Source organism: Panicum virgatum, chromosome 5N (genome assembly GCF_016808335.1).
Source record: "Panicum virgatum strain AP13 chromosome 5N, P.virgatum_v5, whole genome shotgun sequence".
In the NCBI taxonomy this organism is placed as follows: domain Eukaryota; kingdom Viridiplantae; phylum Streptophyta; class Magnoliopsida; order Poales; family Poaceae; genus Panicum; species Panicum virgatum.
This window is the reverse complement of record NC_053149.1, coordinates 24,923,564-24,945,035: the sequence shown is the minus strand read 5'-3', so window position 1 is coordinate 24,945,035 and position 21,472 is coordinate 24,923,564. Positions and strand designations below refer to the sequence as shown.

Genomic DNA, 21,472 nt, shown 5'->3' with positions numbered 1-21,472 from the left:
CCAACTTCTTACTGATTACAAGATGTGTCATGATCTCAAGAAATATACTAGATTTTTCTTCGGTCCATGAAAATCCAACAGAATTGGAGACAGCCATTGCCTTATGCTGCAATAACAATAAGGTACTGCCATTCTAAGTTTACTATTCTATATTTCACTATCCAAAAACTAAATCTATTCTAATTCATAATTATTTTAGAAACAAGTCTATAACAGTTGAGAAATATTGGTTACCTGCGGTTCGGATCCAAAATCCTGCAGGGCTTCGCCGGTTTTTTTACCTCCCTCACCCCTCCTCTCTCCCTCTCCCCTCTCTGGATCTCTTGGGCAAAAAATGAGGGCGCATAGGGAAGGGGCGGAGTTTTATATTTGAGGAGGGAGCCTGCCGCCCCCCTGCCGGGCGGCAGGCACCCTGCCGCCAACTGGTGGGGCGGCAGGGGGCCTGCCGCCCGGCAGAGGGGCGGCAGGCTCCCTCCAAGGACCTCTGCGCAAATTAAATTTATTTTTATTTACATATAGGTCCCTACCGCCTCCCTGCCGGGCGGTAGGGGTATAGAACTGTAAAAGCTAAAACCAAAAATATATTTCTGTAATTTTTTTTTTGAAAAATACAAAAATAAAAAAAACGCGGGGAACTTGGGCTGAGGAAGAGGCTATTTGTTGGGCTAGGATTGATTGTTGGGCCATTAGTTAAGCCTGGGCTTTAATTTTTAAGCGCTAAAAGCTTTTTGGGCTGAATTTTTGGGTAGTCCTGGGCCTACCTGGACTATCCATTGGGTCCGCCACTGGGCACGTGTGCGCGCAACTAGGGTAACGAAAGCGCCGCGAGCGAGCGTGCGTTGCGGGGCCGTGCGTTGCAGAAGAAAAAGTGGCGGAGCATGTGGGCCATCGTGGCCTTGGCGTGCAAGTTGCCATGGTCAGACTCGTGCCCCAAGCTAGAGTTTGGCTTGAGGATAGGGAGACAAACGAGGCCACTTATCGGTGAGAGAGGAAGAGAGGGAAGTAGTGAGAGAGAGAGAGCTGCGGGACGGGCTAGCTTGGGTGGGAAAGATAGGGAGAGGAGGAAAAAGGAAAAGGGCCGACGGGGGGGGGGGGGGCGAAGAGAAGGAGAAAGGTGGGCACTGCTATAAAAACTGATTAACAATGACTTTTTTTAGCAGCTCTGAGGCGGGCATAAAAAATAATCGCCTCTGTTAATACTCAGCATTAACCGAGACGGTCATTTCTTATTAACCGAGACAGTTAAGAAAATTGTCCCCCTCTGTTAATGCTCAGCATTAACCGAGACGGTCATTTTTTATTAACCGAGACAGTTAAGAAAACCGCCTCGCAAAATCGGTTAGCAGAGGCGGTCACTACTAAGATGGCCGCCTCAGTTAATGGACCAGCCCAATAAAAACCCAAATAACCCTAACCCTAACCCTCTCCAGCCGCACTCCTCCCTCAACTCCCTCTCCCTCTCGCCCTCCCCTCCCACACTTCTCCCTCCCTCCACTCTCTCTCTCTCTCTCCCCCCCCCCCCCTCCCTCCCTCCCTCCCCTCCCATAGCATAGTGCGGCGGCGATGGCGGGCGCGGGGCTAGCGGCCGCTGCGGCGGCGGCGACGGTGAGGGAGAGGCGAGTGCGTTGGCCACGGGCAGCGGCGGTCGCGGGCCGACGGCGCGGATCTGGCCAGCAGTGGCGTGAGCGTCCGCGGATCCGACGAGCGGCGGGCCCGGCGGCGCGGATCCGGCCGGTGGTGGCGCGAGCGGCGGCGGCTCGAGTGATGGCAGCCCCGGTGGCACGGATCTGGCTGGCGGCAGCGCGAGCGGCGGACGCGGAGGGCAGCAGCGGCGGCATAGATGGGCTCGGCGATCCTGTGATGGGCTCAGCGGGCTCTTCCTTGTCTTTTTTTCTGTTCAATTAATAGAGGCGGGCAGGCAACCGCCTCTGAAATTGCTTCGTTTACAGAAGCGTTTGCTAGGTGGTTGCGTTTGCCTGCCTCTGAAAATATTTTTCAACCGCCTCAGAAAAGATTATTGTAGTAGTGGGGCCGGCAGGCCGGGAAGAAGGAAAAAACATAAAAACAAAAAGAAGAAAAAAAGAAAATAGGGATTTCTTTGCTTAGAAATAAAACAAAAACTTAGAAATTAATTAGAATTAGGCCCGAAAATTTTTGGGAAAATTCTATAAAAACTCTAGAGCTCAAACACAATCAAACAAAAATAGAATATGCAACGGCATGAATGCAAGCAAACAAATTGGAGCCTATGATGTGTTTAAATAACCCAAATTGATTATTTGAAGCCTAAAACTTATAAAATCAAGATAAACATTCTAAACGTGAATTTTAGGGTGCTATAGTGTGGCGGAACCACCCAAAAGACCGGGCCCGGGTGCACTAATCTTTGTTGCTAAGCAACTCGGACCCAAATCGGCACGCACCGGTAGTTCCTCGAGTGAAGCCTCGATAAGAGCCAAGCTATTCCAGGATCGCGTAGACAACACTCACACGAAGGTGAGCCCAGAGATTACAACACAAAACATCTCATACATCTCAGAGTGATTGCAGCGGAAGATAAATTTATTACAAACCGAGTTCAGAATAGTCAAGTACTATAGAGTTCAACTACTCAAATTATTCAAGTCTCATTGTTTTAGCGTAAGCAGTAAAAGATAACTAGCGAAAGGATGTGACGCATCGATAAAGCCCGTACGAAAGCGTCACTCAGCGGGAGGGTGGTCAGCATCGGCTGAAGGACCATCCCACTCTATAGACTAGCCCGGAGGCAAAGTACACAGCCAAGTAAGGCAATCATATCCTCGAAGTTAGTACCTGAAAATAGTGCCACAAGCAAGCCTGAGTATACTAATACTCAGTAAGACTTACCCGTCACCGGATATAACATAGTCCGATAACTAGACATGCAAGGCTTTTTGGTTTGTGGGTTTGCTTTGCCAAAAATGCCACTTATGTGTTGATCCTTACTTTCATATTTTATTTTAGCCACTTTCTAGTTGAATTAATCATTCTAAGTTTGCAACTATCTCTACTCAAACATGGTAGAGCAATCATTTAATCATACAGCAGTATTATCATCATGTTCCACTTGTTACTCTGTGTGACCGAAAACATTAAGCAATCTCATGCCATGAGAGGCGGACGTTTCTGAATCGAATTTCAACTTGGCCAGGGGAACCTAGACCACACGCACGGGGATCGACTTCGCTCTCATCCATGCTACTTTTCCCCTTTCTTTCCAGGTTGTGGATTCGGAACACCCCCCCACTACAGAGTCCGACCACTCTGCACCCGTACGTCCGGACAAAAATAAACCTACTACTACCAAGGGGGTGTGAGATCGTTCCACTTGCTGGTCCAATCAGGTACTTAAGCTTACAAATTACCATATTTCTCGGTATGTGGCTAGTACTTCCAAACGCTTAACAAAATGAGCCACATACCATGACCTTAACCAATTTGACTACACCAGCAGGGTATCACAACTACACAACCCCGCCCGTTGTCCTTATATTTCAACAAAAATTTAAAGTCAGTAAATTCCTATATGCTCGCGAGAGGCAGGAAACCACTCGACTTCTACCGTTCCTAATTAGCAGGGCAACTAGTCAATAAAAAGATCCGAAAGTTAAACATAGGTACTAGGGGTCATGCACCTAAGGTTTTTCATCAACGCCTAGAAAAACTTTAATGTAGGAAATAAAATTATTACAACACATTATGAATAGTTAGATGCATAATAACTCTGAAAATAATGGGATTATGCACCGGAGCTTGCCTTCTTGGGCACTGTCAGATAGAGAAACTTCTGGGGCTTGGCCCAGATCTTGAGCTAAGTTAATGCAGTTCAAATTAACCTCCTGATCAACATGAGAGTCCGCGGGCACCAATTCGTATTCTCTGTCAGCAAGATTAACCGTTTCTATATGCAGTGCAAGATGATGAGTTACAACATGATAATTGATTTCTTTTCTTCACGATAAAGTTCTAGTCCAACAAAAATAACTTAGAGATAATCTTTGTGATATTATTTACTGGGCAGTCATTTATGGAGTAGTAATTATTATTATGTTTCTTCATGAATGAGTGTGTGGGTTGGTTTTCATTTTCAACATTAAAACATAGCATGTTTTCACAATTTCATAACAGCAAATCTACTCACAAGCTAGTGATGAAAAATTAATGTAGAATAGTTCAGGTAATCTTGCATCTACTGAGTAATTTTCAGCATCTAACTGTAGAGCATTTAATCATGAAAATTAATGCAAACAGATTACTATGAATACTTCACGATTTTGCACAGAAATATTAACATGGGTTATGGTGCTACAAATTTTACAGGAACATCTATGTAGGATTTACTCAGTACTGTAAAATTTGCAGATTTTATTTCCTTAAACATCAGAGGTTATAAAATGAACAAAAATAGTAAGCTATTAAATAAGATTAATTTTACAGAGATTTATACCAGGGATATGGTTATCAAAATTACACCAGAGACTAGATATGAGCTAAAAATGTTCCAGAAAAATTATCAAGCCTTATCTTTACGAGATAAATTATATATGCATTTAAATATACATGGGCTAGCATATTAATTCAAGATTCAAGATGACCAGTACTGCATGTAAAACTTTTTATCATAGAAAATATGTGCTGTTACCACGAACATATCTGAAAATCATGATCAAATATGGTTTATTTTACTCTGAACAAAAATAGTAATCCTAACCATGATATACTAAACATGATTTTTAACTGAAGCAATACTCAGAATCTATAGTTCAAACTTTGCTGGCATGATGATAGATCCAAAATAAGACTTCACAAATAAATATAGATTTTTCTGAGCATAACAACTATATAAGATGAATTAAATTGATTAAACAAGTATTAAACGTGGTATATAGAAAACTAACTCTAACAGTCTTGAAATTAATAGATTAGCAAGGTTTCAGTTACACATGCATGTAGGAAAAATTTCAGAGCAAGATCAGGTCCATGTTTTCCAGCATTAAATCATGAAGTGCATCAACAGATTTGAGAATCTTGATTGTTCTAACAAGTTAACAGTTTTAGTAGAGTTCTATCTTTTTACCATAAGCCTAAAATTCCAACAAAATCAACATATCCAAAAACCATGATCATTTAGTGAACAAAACTTCTAGAAAATCCATTAGTTGATTTTCTTATTCTTTTTCATAGATTAAAATAGATACAGTTTCTGCAGATTTGGTTGTTACAAAACATGTAGATCTTGTTACCAGGATTCCAGATCAGTTGAGTTTGCATTTTTATGATTTTTCTGTTATTTATTATGCATTTTTGAAGTTCACTGCCAAACTCTGGAAAACTTGCAACCAAACCTTTAATCGAAAAAAATAAATTACAACTGGGTCCTTCGCCAGCCTTCTCCGTCGTTGCATCTTGCCGGTGGTGTTCTGCTAGGCAGTGCTTACCGGGGCTGCAACGGGGAGGCTCATTGGAGAGAGGAGTTCGAGAACTACCTACCCAGGTCGATGTTCGGGTGGATGGTTGCCGGAAACGGGCTCGTCGGCGACGATGGAGGCGGCGGTGCTCGGGTCGTCGTTGGTGTAGGTGAAGGAGAGCTCGGGATAGTCGAACGTCGTGCGCACGAGCACCGCGAGAGCGTGAGGAAGCTCCTGGGGTAGCTGTCATGCTCGGACTCCCCCGGATTTGGCCGGTCCGCGGCGAGCCTCGAGCTCGCCGGCGGCGGCGCGAAAGGGCAACGGTGCCTGGGTGGGTTCTGGTGGGATTCAGCGCGCGTGTGAGCTTCCCTGGGGTGTTGCGAGGCTGCTGGTGTGGTTGGGTGAGGCAATGTGGGTCTGGGTTGGCCTGCCCGCTCAAGCTCGCCGGCAATGGCGGGTGGCGGAGGAAGGGGAAGGAGAGAGGGGTCGCGCGACGGCGGGGGCTCTGGTCCTATTTATAGGCGGGAGGGCTCCAGGTTGAAGCTAATGGTGCCTGGGGGAGGTCGGTCTGGCCCGGGACGTGCTCGACGGTGAGGTGGCGGACAGAGGGGTGGTGCTGCGTATGGCGGGGCGGCGTGGCGCGTCACCAGCAGGCCAAGGGCACGTGGCAAGTGATGGGGGAGCCAGCTAGCATGCCAGGCGGCGTGTTTGAGGTCTGTTGGGGGCCCAGATGGTCGTGGACGGCGTCTACCGTACGCCGGCGGCGAGTGGTGCGCCGCGGCAGAGAGTAGGGGAGGGGGAGATGAAGATAGGGGCTCACTTGCAATTTCTAAAAGTTCAGGGACATCTCGGTAAACTAAAATTTTCTCTATTTTTCGGGGCTCAAATGAAAAAGTGTTGAATACCAATCTTGCATAACTTTTCAAGATCTACAACTTTTGTTTTATGAAAATTTTCATTTGAAACCGACATTTTGAACTATTTTGAATTTTCAAATTTACACAAAAGGGCTTTGAGTTTCATTTAGTTTTTGGATGGTTTTGGCTGAAAGTTCCAATGAGCACATGTCATTTAAGGTACCCTTTATGAGCCAAACTTATTTTTGTGCACCTTTTTGAATTGGATTTTGAGTAGGTTTTCACCCCTTTTTCCTTCTCATTTTAATTTCTTTTGTGTAGTTTGACTTTTATTTGACCTTTCCTTTTCGAATAATTCCCCAATTTTTCCTTTAAGTTTTATTTGGATACAGTGTTCTATATTTAAGTGTACAGACACCAGAGGTGTCACATATAGGATATAACATTAGTACATCAACATCCTAGCCATCGTCATCCGTGTGTAGCTAGCTCCGATCCAAATGACACCGGATGCGGTGCATCATCCTTACCAATAAGAGATTGGCCCGATAAATACACACACTTCAATGAATACATACATATATACATCTATCCCTATGAGCACATCAAAGTAATTAATTTGGTCCATCAGATCTTGAGACAGACTAACTCGTCACAAACTTGGTCACACACTAATAAGTTGCGCAACTTCGTCTATCAGATTAAACATTTAGGTTGATCTGGATGGTATATGCAACTTGATATTCTATCAACATTAAAAGCCTCTGGTTGGAATTGTCAACGATTTAATAAAATATTGTAGCTGACTCCTATTTCCATGCTATAGGTGAATTTCCATATTTTTCAGTCAGCTTAGATTTTTAGCGGCGTGAACTCACTTGTGCATGCAAACAATAGCCTACCACTGAAATTAAACGTACCGATGATGTTTCCTTTTTTTTTCTTTTCGAGCTATGTCGTCGAGTTTCTTCGTATACTTGTCTCCGCACCTGTCCACGTCACCAGCATACAACTGTCAACGCGACCTCGCCCAAGAAACCGTCTCTCCCTGCCCCCCCCCCCCCCCCCACTCTCTTCTCTCTCTCTGGCCACATTTCTCTCCAAGAAAACAAACCCATCAGCCGGGCTCCGATCCAGAAACGCCGGTCGTCGCTCACCCGATCCGTACAAATAAACTAGATGCCATCGTAATCTGCCTCCGATCGCCGCCGGTCCCTTCACATCAACTCCGGCCGAAGCAATAAAATGTGGCCAACGGACCCCGAGAATGGCCTCTCGCCCAAGAACACCCTCGGCATCGACGTCTACAATCCTCCACCGGTGAGTCTCGCCTCCCCACCTCCCCCGGATTGCTCAACGATTCGTTCCTGTTCATTGATCCTGATGATGAACAGATCTACGTGAAATTCCATGTCCGTTTCCGTGTTGACCCTCTGAATTGCTGAATTGCCCTGCATGTATGTGGTTGATAAAGGTTTTTATTGCTCATCTATACGTCAGTATAACAGCATGGACGATTTTTCTTCATTGAATTCGGCGATGCCAAAAAGGATGGTTAAGCCTTTTAATTAGAGCTTGAAGGGGAAACATTAACATGCATGGAGCTTTTACAAGCATTTTATTCCCACCAACGATTCCTAACAGACCCTACTAAAGATGGCTGGTGACTAATTAATGGATCGAGTTAGAAGTATACTGACTCAAGATCCATGAACATGTGACACTGTTAATTCACTGAACTAGCTATTAATTAGTACCCGTACGTCGTCGATCATGGTACTGACCACTGACAAATTGGTGAATGCAGCTGCACTGGACGAGCCTCCTGGTGCTGGCGTACCAGAGCTGCGGCGTGGTGTACGGCGACCTGAGCACGTCGCCGCTGTACGTGTACAAGGGTACCTTCTCGGGGTCGCTGCACCGGTTCCTGGGCGAGGAGGCCGTCGTGTTCGGCGTCTTCTCCGTGGTGTTCTGGACCGTGACGCTGATCCCGCTGCTCAAGTACGTGTTCATCGTGCTCAGCGCCGACGACAACGGCGAGGGCGGCACGTTCGCGCTCTACTCGCTGCTGGTGCGGCACGCCAAGTTCAGCCTGATGCCCAACCAGCAGGCCGCCGACGAGCAGCTGTCGGCCTACTACCGGCCCGGGTACTCGACGGAGGACACGCCCATGCTCCGGGCGCTCCGGAGCTTCCTCGAGAGGCACCGCAAGTCGCGCACCTGCCTGCTGGTCATGGTCCTCTTCGGCGCCTCGCTCGTCATCGGCGACGGCGTCCTCACGCCGGCCATGTCGGTGCTCTCGTCCTTCTCCGGCCTCCAGGTGCACTCGAGCGCGCTCACGCACGGCGAGGTGGTGCTGCTCTCGTGCGCCGTGCTGGTGGGCCTCTTCACCCTGCAGCACTGGGGCACGCGCCGGGTGGCCTTCCTCTTCGCGCCCGTCGTCGTGCTCTGGCTGCTCCTGCTCGCGGCGCTCGGCGTCTACAACATCGTGGTGTGGAACCCCAGGATCCTGCGCGCGCTCTCGCCCTACTACGTCGTCAGCTTCTTCCAGCGGACCGGCAAGGAAGGCTGGATCTCGCTCGGAGGGGTGCTGCTCTCCATGACAGGTACGTAGTTTAACGTAATTTTAATACTATTGGGATGAAAATGTACCCAGGAACAATGTTCCCGGTGACTCTGCTCGCACATCGATCCAGTCCTGCCTACTACTAGTACGTCAATTCATTCGATCTGCAGGGACCGAAGCTATGTACGCAGACCTTGGCCACTTCACTGCGGCGTCCATCAGGGTCGCGTTCGTGGGCCTCATCTACCCCTGCCTGGTGCTGCAGTACATGGGGCAGGCGGCCTTCCTGTCCAAGTCTCCCAACTGCAACATCCACTTCATCTTCTTCGAGTCCATTCCACGTATGTACGATGCACTGTGTGTATGGTGCAGCAAGCAAGCAATGTGATCAATGATGAAGATATACATCATGTTGTTGCTTGCATTACTGCAGGCCCCATCTTCTGGCCGGTGCTGGTGATCGCGACGCTGGCGGCCATCGTCGGCAGCCAGGCCGTGATCTCGGCCACCTTCTCCATCGTGCGGCAGTGCACCGCGCTGGGCTGCTTCCCGCGCGTCAAGATCGTGCACACCTCCAACCGCATCCACGGCCAGATCTACAGCCCCGAGATCAACTGGATCCTCATGCTCGTCTGCCTCGGCGTCACCGTCGGCTTCCGCGACACCACCCTCATCGGCCACGCCTACGGCATGGCCTGCGCGGGGGTCATGGTGGTCACCACGCTCCTCATGGCGCTCGTCATGGTCTTCGTCTGGCAGCAGGGCTTCCTCCTGGCCGCCATGTTCCTGCTCGCCTTCGGCTCCGTCGAGTCCGTCTACCTCTCCGCCGCGCTCATCAAGGTACCGCAGGGCGGGTGGCTGCCGCTCGCGCTCTCGCTCGTCATCGTCGCCGTCATGTACGTCTGGCACTACGGCACCCGCCGCCGCCACATGTTCGACGTCCAGAACAAGGTGTCGCTCAGGTGGCTGCACGCGCTCGGCCCCAGCCTCGGCATCGTGCGCGTCCCGGGCATCGGCCTCATCTACTCCGAGCTCGCCACCGGCGTGCCGGCCATCTTCTCCCACTTCGTCACCAACCTGCCGGCGTTCCACCAGGTGCTCGTCTTCGTCTGCGTCAAGGCCGTGCCCATCCCGCACGTCCGCTACTACGAGCGCCACCTCATCGGCCGCATCGGCCCGCGCGAGTTCCGCATGTACCGCTGCGTCGTCAGGCACGGCTACAAGGACGTTCCCGGCGACGACAACGACTTCGAGAACGACCTCGTCGTCCGCATCGCCGAGTTCGTGCACATGGAGGCCGCCGCCGGCAGCGCCGACGCCCCGCGCGAAAGCGACGCCTCCGTCGAGGGCCGCATGGCCGTCGTCAGCCGCCCCTACGACCTGTCCCGGACGGGCCTGCTCATGACGGCACCGCTGCCCAACCCGGAAGACAGCGCCGTCGTGCGCGCGGCCGCCGCCGCCGCCACGGCGACCACGGACAGCAGCAAGGCGGAGACGATCCAGTCGCTGCAGGCCATGTACGAGGCCGAGTCGCCGGGGTTCGCCATCCGGCGGCGCATCCGGTTCGAAATCGACGACGCCAGCAGTGAGAGCATGGACCCGGCGGTGAAGGAGGAGCTCAGCGTTCTCGTGGAGGCCAAGCACGCCGGTGTGGCCTACATCATGGGCCACTCGTACATCAAGGCAAGGAAGAGCTCGTCGCTGCTCAAGAAGTTGGCCATCGACGTCGCCTACACCTTCCTGCGCAAGAACTGCAGGGGACCCGCCGTGGCGCTCAACATTCCGCACATCAGCCTCATCGAAGTTGGCATGATCTACTACGTCTAGCAGTTTTTCTGTTTCTTCTTCCTCGATTGTTCAAGTCATCGACCTCAGACCGGCCACTTTATTAATTAGGTTCGTTCGGGAATTAATGTTTGATCAACTCTGCACAACGTAGGATGGGTTCTTCAGTGTGAATAAAAGCAGCGTTTATATCCTTGCCATTCTTCTTTTATTTAGGGCATCCTTGCGAGTAACATTTATGATCCAATCCCAGTTCATCCATTGCTTACTGCAACAGGACAGAGGTTATTACCAAAAATGCATGCCGATATCAAAGTTAAGTTGTAGTCCTGATGCCGTTAATCTTTCCTAAGATGAATGAACAAGTGAAAGGACTCGGTGCTCGTAGCCTAAGAGGGGGAGGGGTGAATTACGCAAACTCAAAAACCTTAATCTATGGCTCAAACTATTTTGCACAAAATATAAACTAAAATATACTATCTAGATGTGCAACTACGATTCATCTAGTGTGGAACTCTCATCCCAAAACAAGTTTTGCAACCTTTAGCCAATCGTAGCTTGACGCTACACTCAGAAAGTACAAGCACACAAGTTGCATTTATGAAATGTTACTCTTCATACGAGATTGTATCCCGTGGTATTAGTAGACATTAAGCCACCCCAAATTCACGTTGTTGAAGCACTCACTAGAATATCTCGGCAATTAAGTCTCTTCAGGGAAACCTTGACTTACCACAAAGGCTAGGCCACCAAGCCTCACGCCAAGTTCTCGGTCACCTTGATCCCACTTTTAACTAAAGAGCTTCTTCATGAAGGATGGGAGTCTTCAAGTCCGGCACACAAAGATGTCGACACCACTCCACACCAAGCCGGAGGGTCGAAGACGTGCTGACGAGTCCAAGACTCCAAGGGGCCGGCTCGCCAAGATACAAGCTTGAGTTTCACTCAAGCACAGCACACAGGGTAGCAATTCCTTGCTCTCTCACTCTCTCAACAGCTAAGCTAGCATGAACACTAACAAAGCTTGTGATAAAAAACCTATAGATGTGATCACTAAGATCAAAGGTGGCTTGGAGACATTCTCTGGTGTGTATGGGGTTACTCAAGACTGCAGCAATCTCAAAAGACCCGGGGTAAAGCCCTTATATAGCTCAACAACTCAAAGGAGTCGTTGCTAGCCATAATGCCAAAAATGGACGTAGTGTCGGTTCAATTGGTCAATCGGTCGGTTTAACCGATCGTTCACAGTCTGTTACTACCTGTTGGACTTCTGATAGCCGCCAGTTGTTAACATGGATGCACCGACACAACGCATGGATGCACCGTTGGTTCAAGTGGTGCTGAAGACTTTGCTCCTGGCTGCTTGATATGCTCTTCCGACAATGCCAACATAGATGAACCGACACCTCTTTGTTTGTACCATCGGTTTAACCAGTGGTTGAAGGGCTTTTGCAGCCCCCTCTAACAAGCTCTCTGGACATTGGCATCACCATTGTACCGACGCTTGTAACCAACACGTTGGTTGAACCGGTGCGTCTTGGGTTTTCACATGAATCATTGTTGCACTCACTATTGCACCGATGCTCCAAGTTTTCACCCAGTCGGTTGAACCGGTCATACTATTGTTTCTTGTGACTGTCCAGCGTTGCACCGGTCAATACATCGATGCATGCAACTTTCATGCCATCAGTTTAACCGACTCTATAGATCATGTTGAACTCATCCAATTCTGCATTTCTTTGAGTTCTTTCTTCACTTTTTGTTTTGCTAGGGCTTTGTACTTCATCCTTATGATCTAATATCATTCACTTGATGCACTTGTTAGTTCCATGATTATGTTGTCACGCAATCACCAAAATCATGAACAATGGCATAATGAGGCCATGTTCCTTACAATCTCTCCGTTTTTTGGTGATTGGGACAACACAATCAAAGCAAAGCATAAATTTGCAAGAATTGACAAATTGAACCATTTGCACTTGCTTGGATGCTTACCACTATCCATTCTTAACTTGGCCTCTCCTTTAGTCCATGATTTCCCCCTTGTTTCTTCCACATATTTATGACAATTTGCAGCTTCTCCCCCATATTAGCTTGATTCACTTGCTTTGATCCACATTTATCCCCCTTTGGAAATCAAATCACCTAAAAAGGCCTTAAAATAATATAGCTTAATGGGAAAAGTTAGTAGCCTAGGGAGTAGTACCCTAAATCATGATCCAAATTGTATGAAATCAATGAAGATACCACTTTGAAACTTATTAAGGTGGATCACAAGTTCATGAAACTAGCATGACATGAGCTAAACTTTCCACAAAGTATGTGCACGAATTGATAATGTGAAAATCAAGTGCACAACTATATTTTGAATAAGAAAGCTTATATCATATCAAGCACAGAGATAGCTCTAAAAGATTAAAGAATTGAAAATTACCAATTGAAAAGATTCGAGCCTTGCATTCCTCTAGGGGATGATTGACTAGTTACCTTGATTGTACCACTTGAATGAGGTTTGAGTGAAACCGATTGAAAGAAGTTGAGCGATGAGCACTTGGTACACCAAGATAAGTAAATGTATGAGCAAATAGCCCAACTTAGATATGAAAATTTAAGTTCAATAGAGCATGACTCAACATGCATGAAAGCACACTATTTTCTCTTATCACACTTGCAGAGTTGTTAGTTCACATTGAGAGCGAATAACATCCTCTAAGAGTGATTGCACTGTTAAGAGACTACAAAAGATAAGCTTGCAAACTTGTTAGTCTCTAAAATTACAAACCGTAGGGTAAACTCCCCCTAAATGTGTGCATTTAGTGTTTGAATAAAAAACTAAAGTACGCACGTTGTTTATGACAATAATGGGAAGTTTACCATATAGCTTCTGTTCATGGTACACAAATGAAACACATACCTCATGAAGTCCATGTACTATAAAAGCGAACTACTTGTAGCTTTCTACACACTTATCAAACCATGCAGATTGATCATGGGTTAGAGTTAGAGACATAAACAACCCACCATATGTAAGAACACTAGGATATGCAACAAATGCAAACATCCTAGACAAAGCAATGGAGCTACATGATACATGAATTGAAATCTAACTATCATTACCTTATGTACCTTATGGGTGACTTGGGCAACATACGTCCAATCTTGTGTACTTGGCTTCTTTGCTTGACACTTCACATCATCTTGTCAGCCAAGTCTCCAAATCCCACAAAGCCAATCTTGGTCTTCAAGTATGCTTTGGAACGCACACCATTTGAGGCCCCTTCATGTTGATGGTGACTTCCTTTTGCACCCAAATGGATCAGTTCCAAATTCAATCCTTCATCCTAACCTTGTGAGCAACCGCCTTACCATTGCTCTTCTTTTTATGACATAGGAGGTGCTTTTGCTTTTGTTCCTCCAATTGGGCTTATTCGAAATCTTCTTCTTAGGTTGAGGGCACTTGAAGGACCTGTGGGCTTCTTGATGACACTTGAAGCAAGTAATGGTTACACCCTTCTCAAGCTTCTTCGCCATGTCTTCACGGTTATCTTGAGAAGGTTGCACAATGCTCTTGCCCTTCAATCTTGCCAAGTTTGTTGGTGTTTACCGCCAAGCCTGCTCAGGGATACCCTTAGCAGTAAGGTTTGTAGGTAGGGATCGACTGTTCTGGAACTCGATGGTACAAGGAACACAAAGATTTAGACAGGTTCGAGCCGCAAGTTGCGTAATACCCTACGTCCTGTGTGGTTGTTTGTATTGCCTTAGATGTTGATAATGTTTGGAGGGTGTCCCTGCCCGCCTTTATATCCGGGGGGACAGGGTTACATGGAAAGTCCTAGTTGAGTACAATTGGAGTCCTACTACAACACAATCGGGTAGTTTTCTTTGTACTGCAGCTAGTTCTGTGCCTAATCGGATAGTTACAAGAGAGGTAAGGTACATCCATGAGCTATCCCTTACTCTAGAACATTCTATGCCTATAAGCAATCCCGTTGTCCTGGGTCTAACAATCCCCCGAGCTCTTCATAGCCGAGTCCTGCAGGCGTCGAGTACTTGGCAGGGCGTCTTCGAGTACTTCAAGTAGTCAGAACGTCCTTCTGGTTGCTTCTAGGCCTTCCTTCAGATACGACGAGTAGTCCTCCAAGTACTTCCGGTTGCTCCGAGGCTGTGAGGTGCTCAAGCCCCAAAATCTTGATAATATATGGTGCACGAAGTACTCGCACTCCATATGGAGTAGCCCCCGAGCCTTAGGTTGAATCGCAGAATCAGGCTGAGGGTCACTTCAGACTTTTTACTTTATTATTTTCCAAAAAAATTGAAAAATAAATCTCTGATGCACATGTCTCAAGTCTTAAATCAAAATCTCTTATTCTGCGGGTAGCCCCCCGAGCAAAGATTTGGAATTAAGGATCTAAGACATGGCATCAGATTTTATTCTTCGGAATATCTGTAGGTTTAATCAGATCCGATATCCGAAAAGATCTCTTTTTCGGGTAAAATCCCAGAAAAATGATTCGATTGGATATGCCACACTGATTGCACCCGAAATATCCTCAGAAATAAAACCTGAGATGTTTATCTCTTTACTGTACGCTCACATGGGACTGTACTGTGTGGAGAATCTGCATTATTGCATTCGTGAATGCTGCCACTGTAGCGTCACGGATTGTCCTCCAGTAAGATCCCTTGCGGCTATAAAAGGTGGGTGAAAGGCATTTGCCAGAAGCACCAGTATTCTGAAGCTATGGCTTGCATTTGGCTTGCATTTGGTGTTCTTGCTCTCGCCCTCCAGAAGTTTGTGTAGTGTTTTCCAACAAAAGATGCTAGAAGAGAACTTGCGAGTAACAAGAGAAGTCTCTGCTACCAAACCCTGCAACCTTGCTTCTCTTGACGGATCCACGCTGGACATCATGTCCTTGCATATTCCAATGAGGCGGGTTCTTTGTCGATGGGTTGGGTCTTGTTGTGTCACATCCTTGGGGTTGCCTGTTTCTAGGTGCACAAGAACTGACATCTCTGGTAAGGAGACTTAATCTTGTCACAACATATTCAGGAAGAAGGAGAAATTCCTTTGCAAGATGCTACAAGAGATCTTGCGAGGCGATTATTGTAATCTGCCTCCAAACTCTTGTAACTTTTCTCCCAGAATATGAATATCATTATTCCCTTGATGGGAATAACTAGTTTGTACTTTGTCACGGCCTCGGATCGATCTAGCTGCAGCAGGCTTTGCTCTGGAAGCCAAGAAGTGTGCGTGCAGACCCGAGTCATTGTAAAGTTTTTAGAAGAAAGTACTCGAATTGTAATATCGAGTAGTTGTACTGTGTCGAGTACTTTTCCTTTACTTTGGAATGTAATCCTAGTAGAAGGAAGTATAGTCGAGTAGTTGTCAAGGGATGTGAGTGTTTTCTTTTTCCAGAATGTAATCTCAGAAGAAAGAAATAGGCTCGTAATAAGTCAGTCAAAACAAGTACTTTGTCTCAGAAAAAATCCCGTTTTTTCCGTAATTTGCAACTGACTGTTAGCCTTTTGGGTTTTTTACCATGTTGCCACCGCCACTATAAAATAGAACGGTAGCTAGGTTTTACCCCACTGGCCACCATTCTCCTTTTACTGTTTAGATCTGTTCTTGCCCTTACCCTCAAGCTTCCAGATCTAAAATTCCTTGCTTTCCCTTACTTCCTGAATCCATTAGGGCTTTAGCCAGTGTATGCGTGTGAAGCGCTCTGTGGATTTCCGAATGGCTCCGAAGAAGTCAAGCAAGGGCAAAGGCGTAGCTGCTGAGCCATCCCGCGATGAGGGTTGGGAATCAAGTAAGTGTTCCAAATCTGACTTGGAATCCCTTGTTAAGCAGGGCTTTTTTCCATCGAAATCCATAATCCAATGGCGTCCTGCACTAGGCGACGCCCGTCCGTATGAAAATACGGGCGAGATTGTTGGATTTCTTCCTTATTTTGAGCGAGGGTTAGGTCTTCCTTGCTCTAATTTCTTTTCTGGGCTCCTGTATTATTATGAGATCCAACTTCATCATCTCACCCCCCAACTCTTTTGTTCATATATCTGTCGTCGTACATTTATGCGAAGCTTTTCTGGGCATCGATCCCCATTTCGACTTTTTCCGCCACTTTTTTCCTCTTAAGCCCCAGCCTAATTCGACTAGACAAGATGTAGTTGGTGGGGCAGGGATTCAGCTGAGCCAAAGGATGGATAGGGTTTACATCCCTTATAAATTATCACAAAAAGTAACCGACCAGAAACCAAGATGGTTTTATGTCGAAAATCATGGAAATAGCCTTCCATCCATCCTAGCTGGCCCCCCGATTCACAGAGCTGAATGGCTGAAGAAGCCTCTTGATACAAGCCAAATTCCAGAATTACTAGAAATGATTGCAAGTTTAAAGCAAAAAGGAATAAGTGGAGAGGCTATGGCCTTTGAGTGGATGAAGCGTAGAATCCAGCCTCTCCAAGCTCGAGTAACTTTTGGCTTCGAGTATCAAGGAATAAATGATCTATCGCGATGCTCAGAAAAAGAAATCTCCAACAGAGAAGTTCTTCGTCGAGTGCAGCGACTTTTTGAGAAGATGGAACATGTTCCTCACCTCCTCAACACATTTTCAGTGTTGAATCCTCCAAAGAAGGTAAGTGACAAGTAGTCAATTTTCAATTTCGAGTACTTGTTATTGTAGTGTAACTGACAACTTTCCGATCCTTTTGTAGGATGATGTGAATGTATATAGGAGTAGTCCTCCTCTGCCAAGCACATTTCGCCCATCATACCTTGTTCCCAGTGCTCATGCCGAACCTTTGACTGGTTTTGAAGATTCTTCAAAAATTGAAGGCTTTAGTTCTGATGATGAAACTACTGATGCAGAAGCTGGGGAATCAGCCGGGGATGATGGCAGGGCGCATAGTGCCAGCCCAAGCGAAGATACCCATGCTGGTCATCCAAAGGGTACTCATTCGACTATGAGGAAGTGTAGTAGCTCCTCACAAGCTACAAGCAATAGGTAAGTAGCTTATTGGTTGCAATCGAGTATTTTGATAAGTTTGTCGATTTGCTTGTTTTGACCTGAATCTTTTGCTTTTTAAGTCCGGCGGCTAAGATGCCACGGACTACACCATCTGGGGATGATGCTGTGGTGGGACAAACTGTCCCTTCCATCACAGCGGACCCATCAAAGGGGACTGTTACTACTCGACCAGCGAGTAGTTCCAGTATAGGTGATGCCAGATGTTCGGGTGGCAAGGCCATGATCATTAGGCCGCTCTCTAAATTCGGCGCAAGGAAGCTTGCCTTGACAAGGACACCTACGTAAGTTCCTCAAAACTTGTAAATGTAGACTTGCCTTTGTATCGAGTACATCGTTACTGACTTGTCGTTGCAGCAATGCACTCCTGGAGGCTAGAGGAGAAACTGAAGATGATTCAGCCCCCAAATCGACAGCCGAGAATCCCCCGAGTACTCCAGAGATGGATGCTCATCAGGCGGAGGAAATGACGAATTCCATGCTTCCAAATTCTCCACTTCCTGATGCTAATAGGAGTGATGAAAGGCTCCCGGAGGGCGATGGAAGCGAGAAGCTTTCGGAGGAGGGAGACGGCTAGAAGCTTCCTGAGGAGGAAGGCGGCGAGAAACTGCCTGAGGAAACCCCTACAGGTAAACTTATAATGCCTTGTACTGATAAAGTACTTTCATTTTCTATTAGTTTGGTCTTGTAATCTGTTGTTCCTCTAGATTCCCAAAATCCAAGGAATGATGAGGAGAAAACTGAAGATATGCCACAAAAGGCAATCTCTGTGGTGCGGGCGACTACTTCCCAGGTCTCATCGGGAAGTGTCTTACCACAAGAGAAGGTGAAACTTGCTTACAAGCTGTTGGGGGTAAGTAGTCGAGTATCTCGAGTACTTGTTTTCTTAGATCGAGTAGTGTATACCGATCCTTTTGTTTTATACTTTTTGGCAGGAGGTGTTAGAGCAGGAGGGTAGCCAGGCCTAGGGCGATTCAAGACTAAATGTTCTGAGAGAACGAGTGAAAACGCTCTCGTCCGAAAAGGCTGCCCTTCACGAGAAGATCAAGAAACTCTCCAAGGCCAAAAAAGGTTAGTCTTTAGCATATATGGTGCAGTCGACTAGATTATTCTGCCTGGTGTTTATAAGCTTTTCTTTTAATCGAGTACACAACTTGCTCAAAATCATTAAAGATTGAGGAAAGTTTGGTACTGGATCTAAATATTCTTATGTACCAAAATGCAGAGGAGATTGAAAAGCTCAAGAAGATCAAGGAGGACTCTGACCGGGAGGTGGCGACGGTTCTTCAACAGCTCAAAACCTTGTCGGGACTTGATGCACCAGGAGCTCGAAGAGCTTAGAGATGTGAAGGATGCTGCTCAAGACGTGGCAGGACTTGTGGAGATCCCAGAAGGGAATGAAGACGAACCGCTCACGTTGGCGGGGAGGCTTCGGAAAGTACCCGAAAGCTTTGAAAGGTATGTCTCCACAACCACCCGACAGTACGTGGGACATGTACTCGAGTTGGTGAAGTCCTATTGGCCACGTACTCCACTGGATGTGCTTGGGGAAGGTGCAAAGGCCGATTGCACCGATGACCAATTTGGTCAATATCTGAGAGAGACCTCCCCCATAGCAGACAAGATAGTGGAGACTTTGAACAAGTCCGGGTCACCTTGAGTTTTCTGTGAACTGTTTGGTGTGTGAGCCACAAGTACTTTGTACAAATGTTTAAATTTGTGTAATGTCGAGTACTTGTTTAATGGAAGGATTACATGATCCTTTGATATATCGAGTAATGATACTCAAAAGGCATGAGTTCTGGCGGCATCGCGCCAACTCAATCTTGATAATGGATACAAAGAGTTGTATCCATTGGTGCCTTGAGAGGCAAAGTATTCTCGAGTAGGGTCGAGAGATATGGTTCTTAATCAGAACTCTAGTGCTGACCGGTTAGGATTGAATCCCGCAGGATTAACCAAGTGGGAAAAGCACTTTGCATGAGGGAGTTTTTAAGCCATGGCTTAATTCAAATTTATTTTGAAAAGAAATGCTTAGGTTAGAGCGGTGCTCTTATGGACTTGATTGTCCAATGAAACAGGGAGAACCCTTATTGAGTATTTGGAGAATTAGGAGCTTGGATGATGTTCTTTGATACATAGGTGAACAGAAGGCTCTCGACAACTACTCAGGGTACCAAGGGAAAATAGAGCACTTTTGGTGTCTCGAGCAAGCAGGTAAAACCCGTCAAGTACTCGAGACAACAAGCTCCGTAATGTAATTCTCTCGGACGTCCAAGCAAGCAGGAGACTCGTGTCGACCTATTTAGAGTACCAAGAACTTGTTTTATGCTCCTTGGAATAATTTTCAAAGTGGACCGGTTAGGATAGACCTCATTTGGTCACCCAAGTGGGAAAAACTTTTTATGAAAATATCCCCAAACTACTCGATCCAGCGAGTAGTGTGTCCTACACAAGGACTGGATTGATTTCTAAAATAGACCTGTTAGGATGAACTCCGTCGAGTTACCCGAGACGAAAATATTTTAGAAATATCCCAAACTTACTCGAGCAAGGCGAGTAAGGTGTCCTAACCAAGGACTGGAGTAATTTCTAAGATGGATCTGTTAGGATGAACCTCGCTGAGTTACCCAAGATGAAACCATCTTAAAAATATCCAAGACCTACTCGAGCTAGAGAGTAGGGTGTCCTAACCAAGGACTGGAGTAATTCTTAGGACAGATCTATTAGGATGAACCCCGTCGGGTTACCCAAGACGAAACCGTCGTAAGAATATCCAAAACCTACTCGAGCCAGCGAGTAGGGTGTCCTAACCAAGGACTGGAGTAATTCTTAGGACAGATCTGTTAGGATGAACCCCATCGGGTTTCCCAAGACAAAACTGTCGTAAGAATATCCAAAACCTACTCAAACCAGCGAGTAGGGTATCCTAACCAAGGACTGGAGTAATTCTTAGGACAGATCTGTTAGGATGAACATGGAGAAGGTCCTAAAGCGGTGAAGCCTAACCATTCCTATGAGCCGGTTTTCACAATTTGCCAATGGAATTGGCGTTTCTTTGTGAAAGATGGGAGCCCCATCTCTGATACCAATTGAAAGGAATCGGTGCTCGTAGCCTAAGAGGGGGAGGGGCTGAATTAGACAAACTTAAAAACCTTACCTATGGCTTAAACTAGTTTCCACAAAATATAAACTAAAACATGCTATCTGGATATGCAACTACACTTCATCTAGTGTGAAACCCCCCATCCCAAAATAAGTTTTGCAACCTATACCAATCCTAGATTGATGCTACTCTAAAAAAGTAAAAGCACACAAGTATCAAGTATGAAACATGGAAACGTAAAAAGGGGATGAAGGGAAGCGAACCCTTGACGCAATGATGTATCACGTGGTAACGGTGGGCACTAAGACACCCTTAGTGCATGTTGTTCAAGAACTCACTAAGAGTGTGGCTTCTCGGCAATCAAATCTCTTCCGAGGAACCTTGAATTGCCACAAAGGCTAGGCCACCAAAGCTCACACCAAGTTCCGGTCAACTTGATCCCGCTTTTCACTGAGGAGCTTCTCCATGAAGGATTGGGGTCTCCACGTCCCCCGTACAAAAATGTTGACGCCGCTCCACACCAAACCAGAGGGTCGAAGACGTGCCGATGAGTTTAAGACTCCAAGGAGCCAGATCACAAAGATACAAGCTTGAGTTTCACTCAAACCCAGCACACAAGACAACAACACCTTGCTCTCTCACTCTCGCAAGAGCTAAGCTAGCACCAACACTCATAAAATTGTGCTAAAACCTATATATGTGAT

At 46.5% G+C, this 21,472-nt stretch overlaps 1 protein-coding gene across 1 annotated transcript; it reads left to right on the top strand.

Moving 5' to 3' along the window:
- The first annotated feature begins 7,385 nt into the window (after positions 1–7,385).
- On the top strand, positions 7,386–10,837 carry LOC120672247 (probable potassium transporter 3). The gene is made up of 4 exons (XM_039952562.1): positions 7,386–7,606; positions 8,094–8,892; positions 9,023–9,193; positions 9,286–10,837. Exons 1-4 carry the CDS (start codon positions 7,532–7,534, stop codon positions 10,677–10,679), a joined length of 2,439 nt encoding a protein of 812 aa, XP_039808496.1. The 5' UTR covers positions 7,386–7,531; the 3' UTR covers positions 10,680–10,837.
- Positions 10,838–21,472: the final 10,635 nt, after the last annotated feature.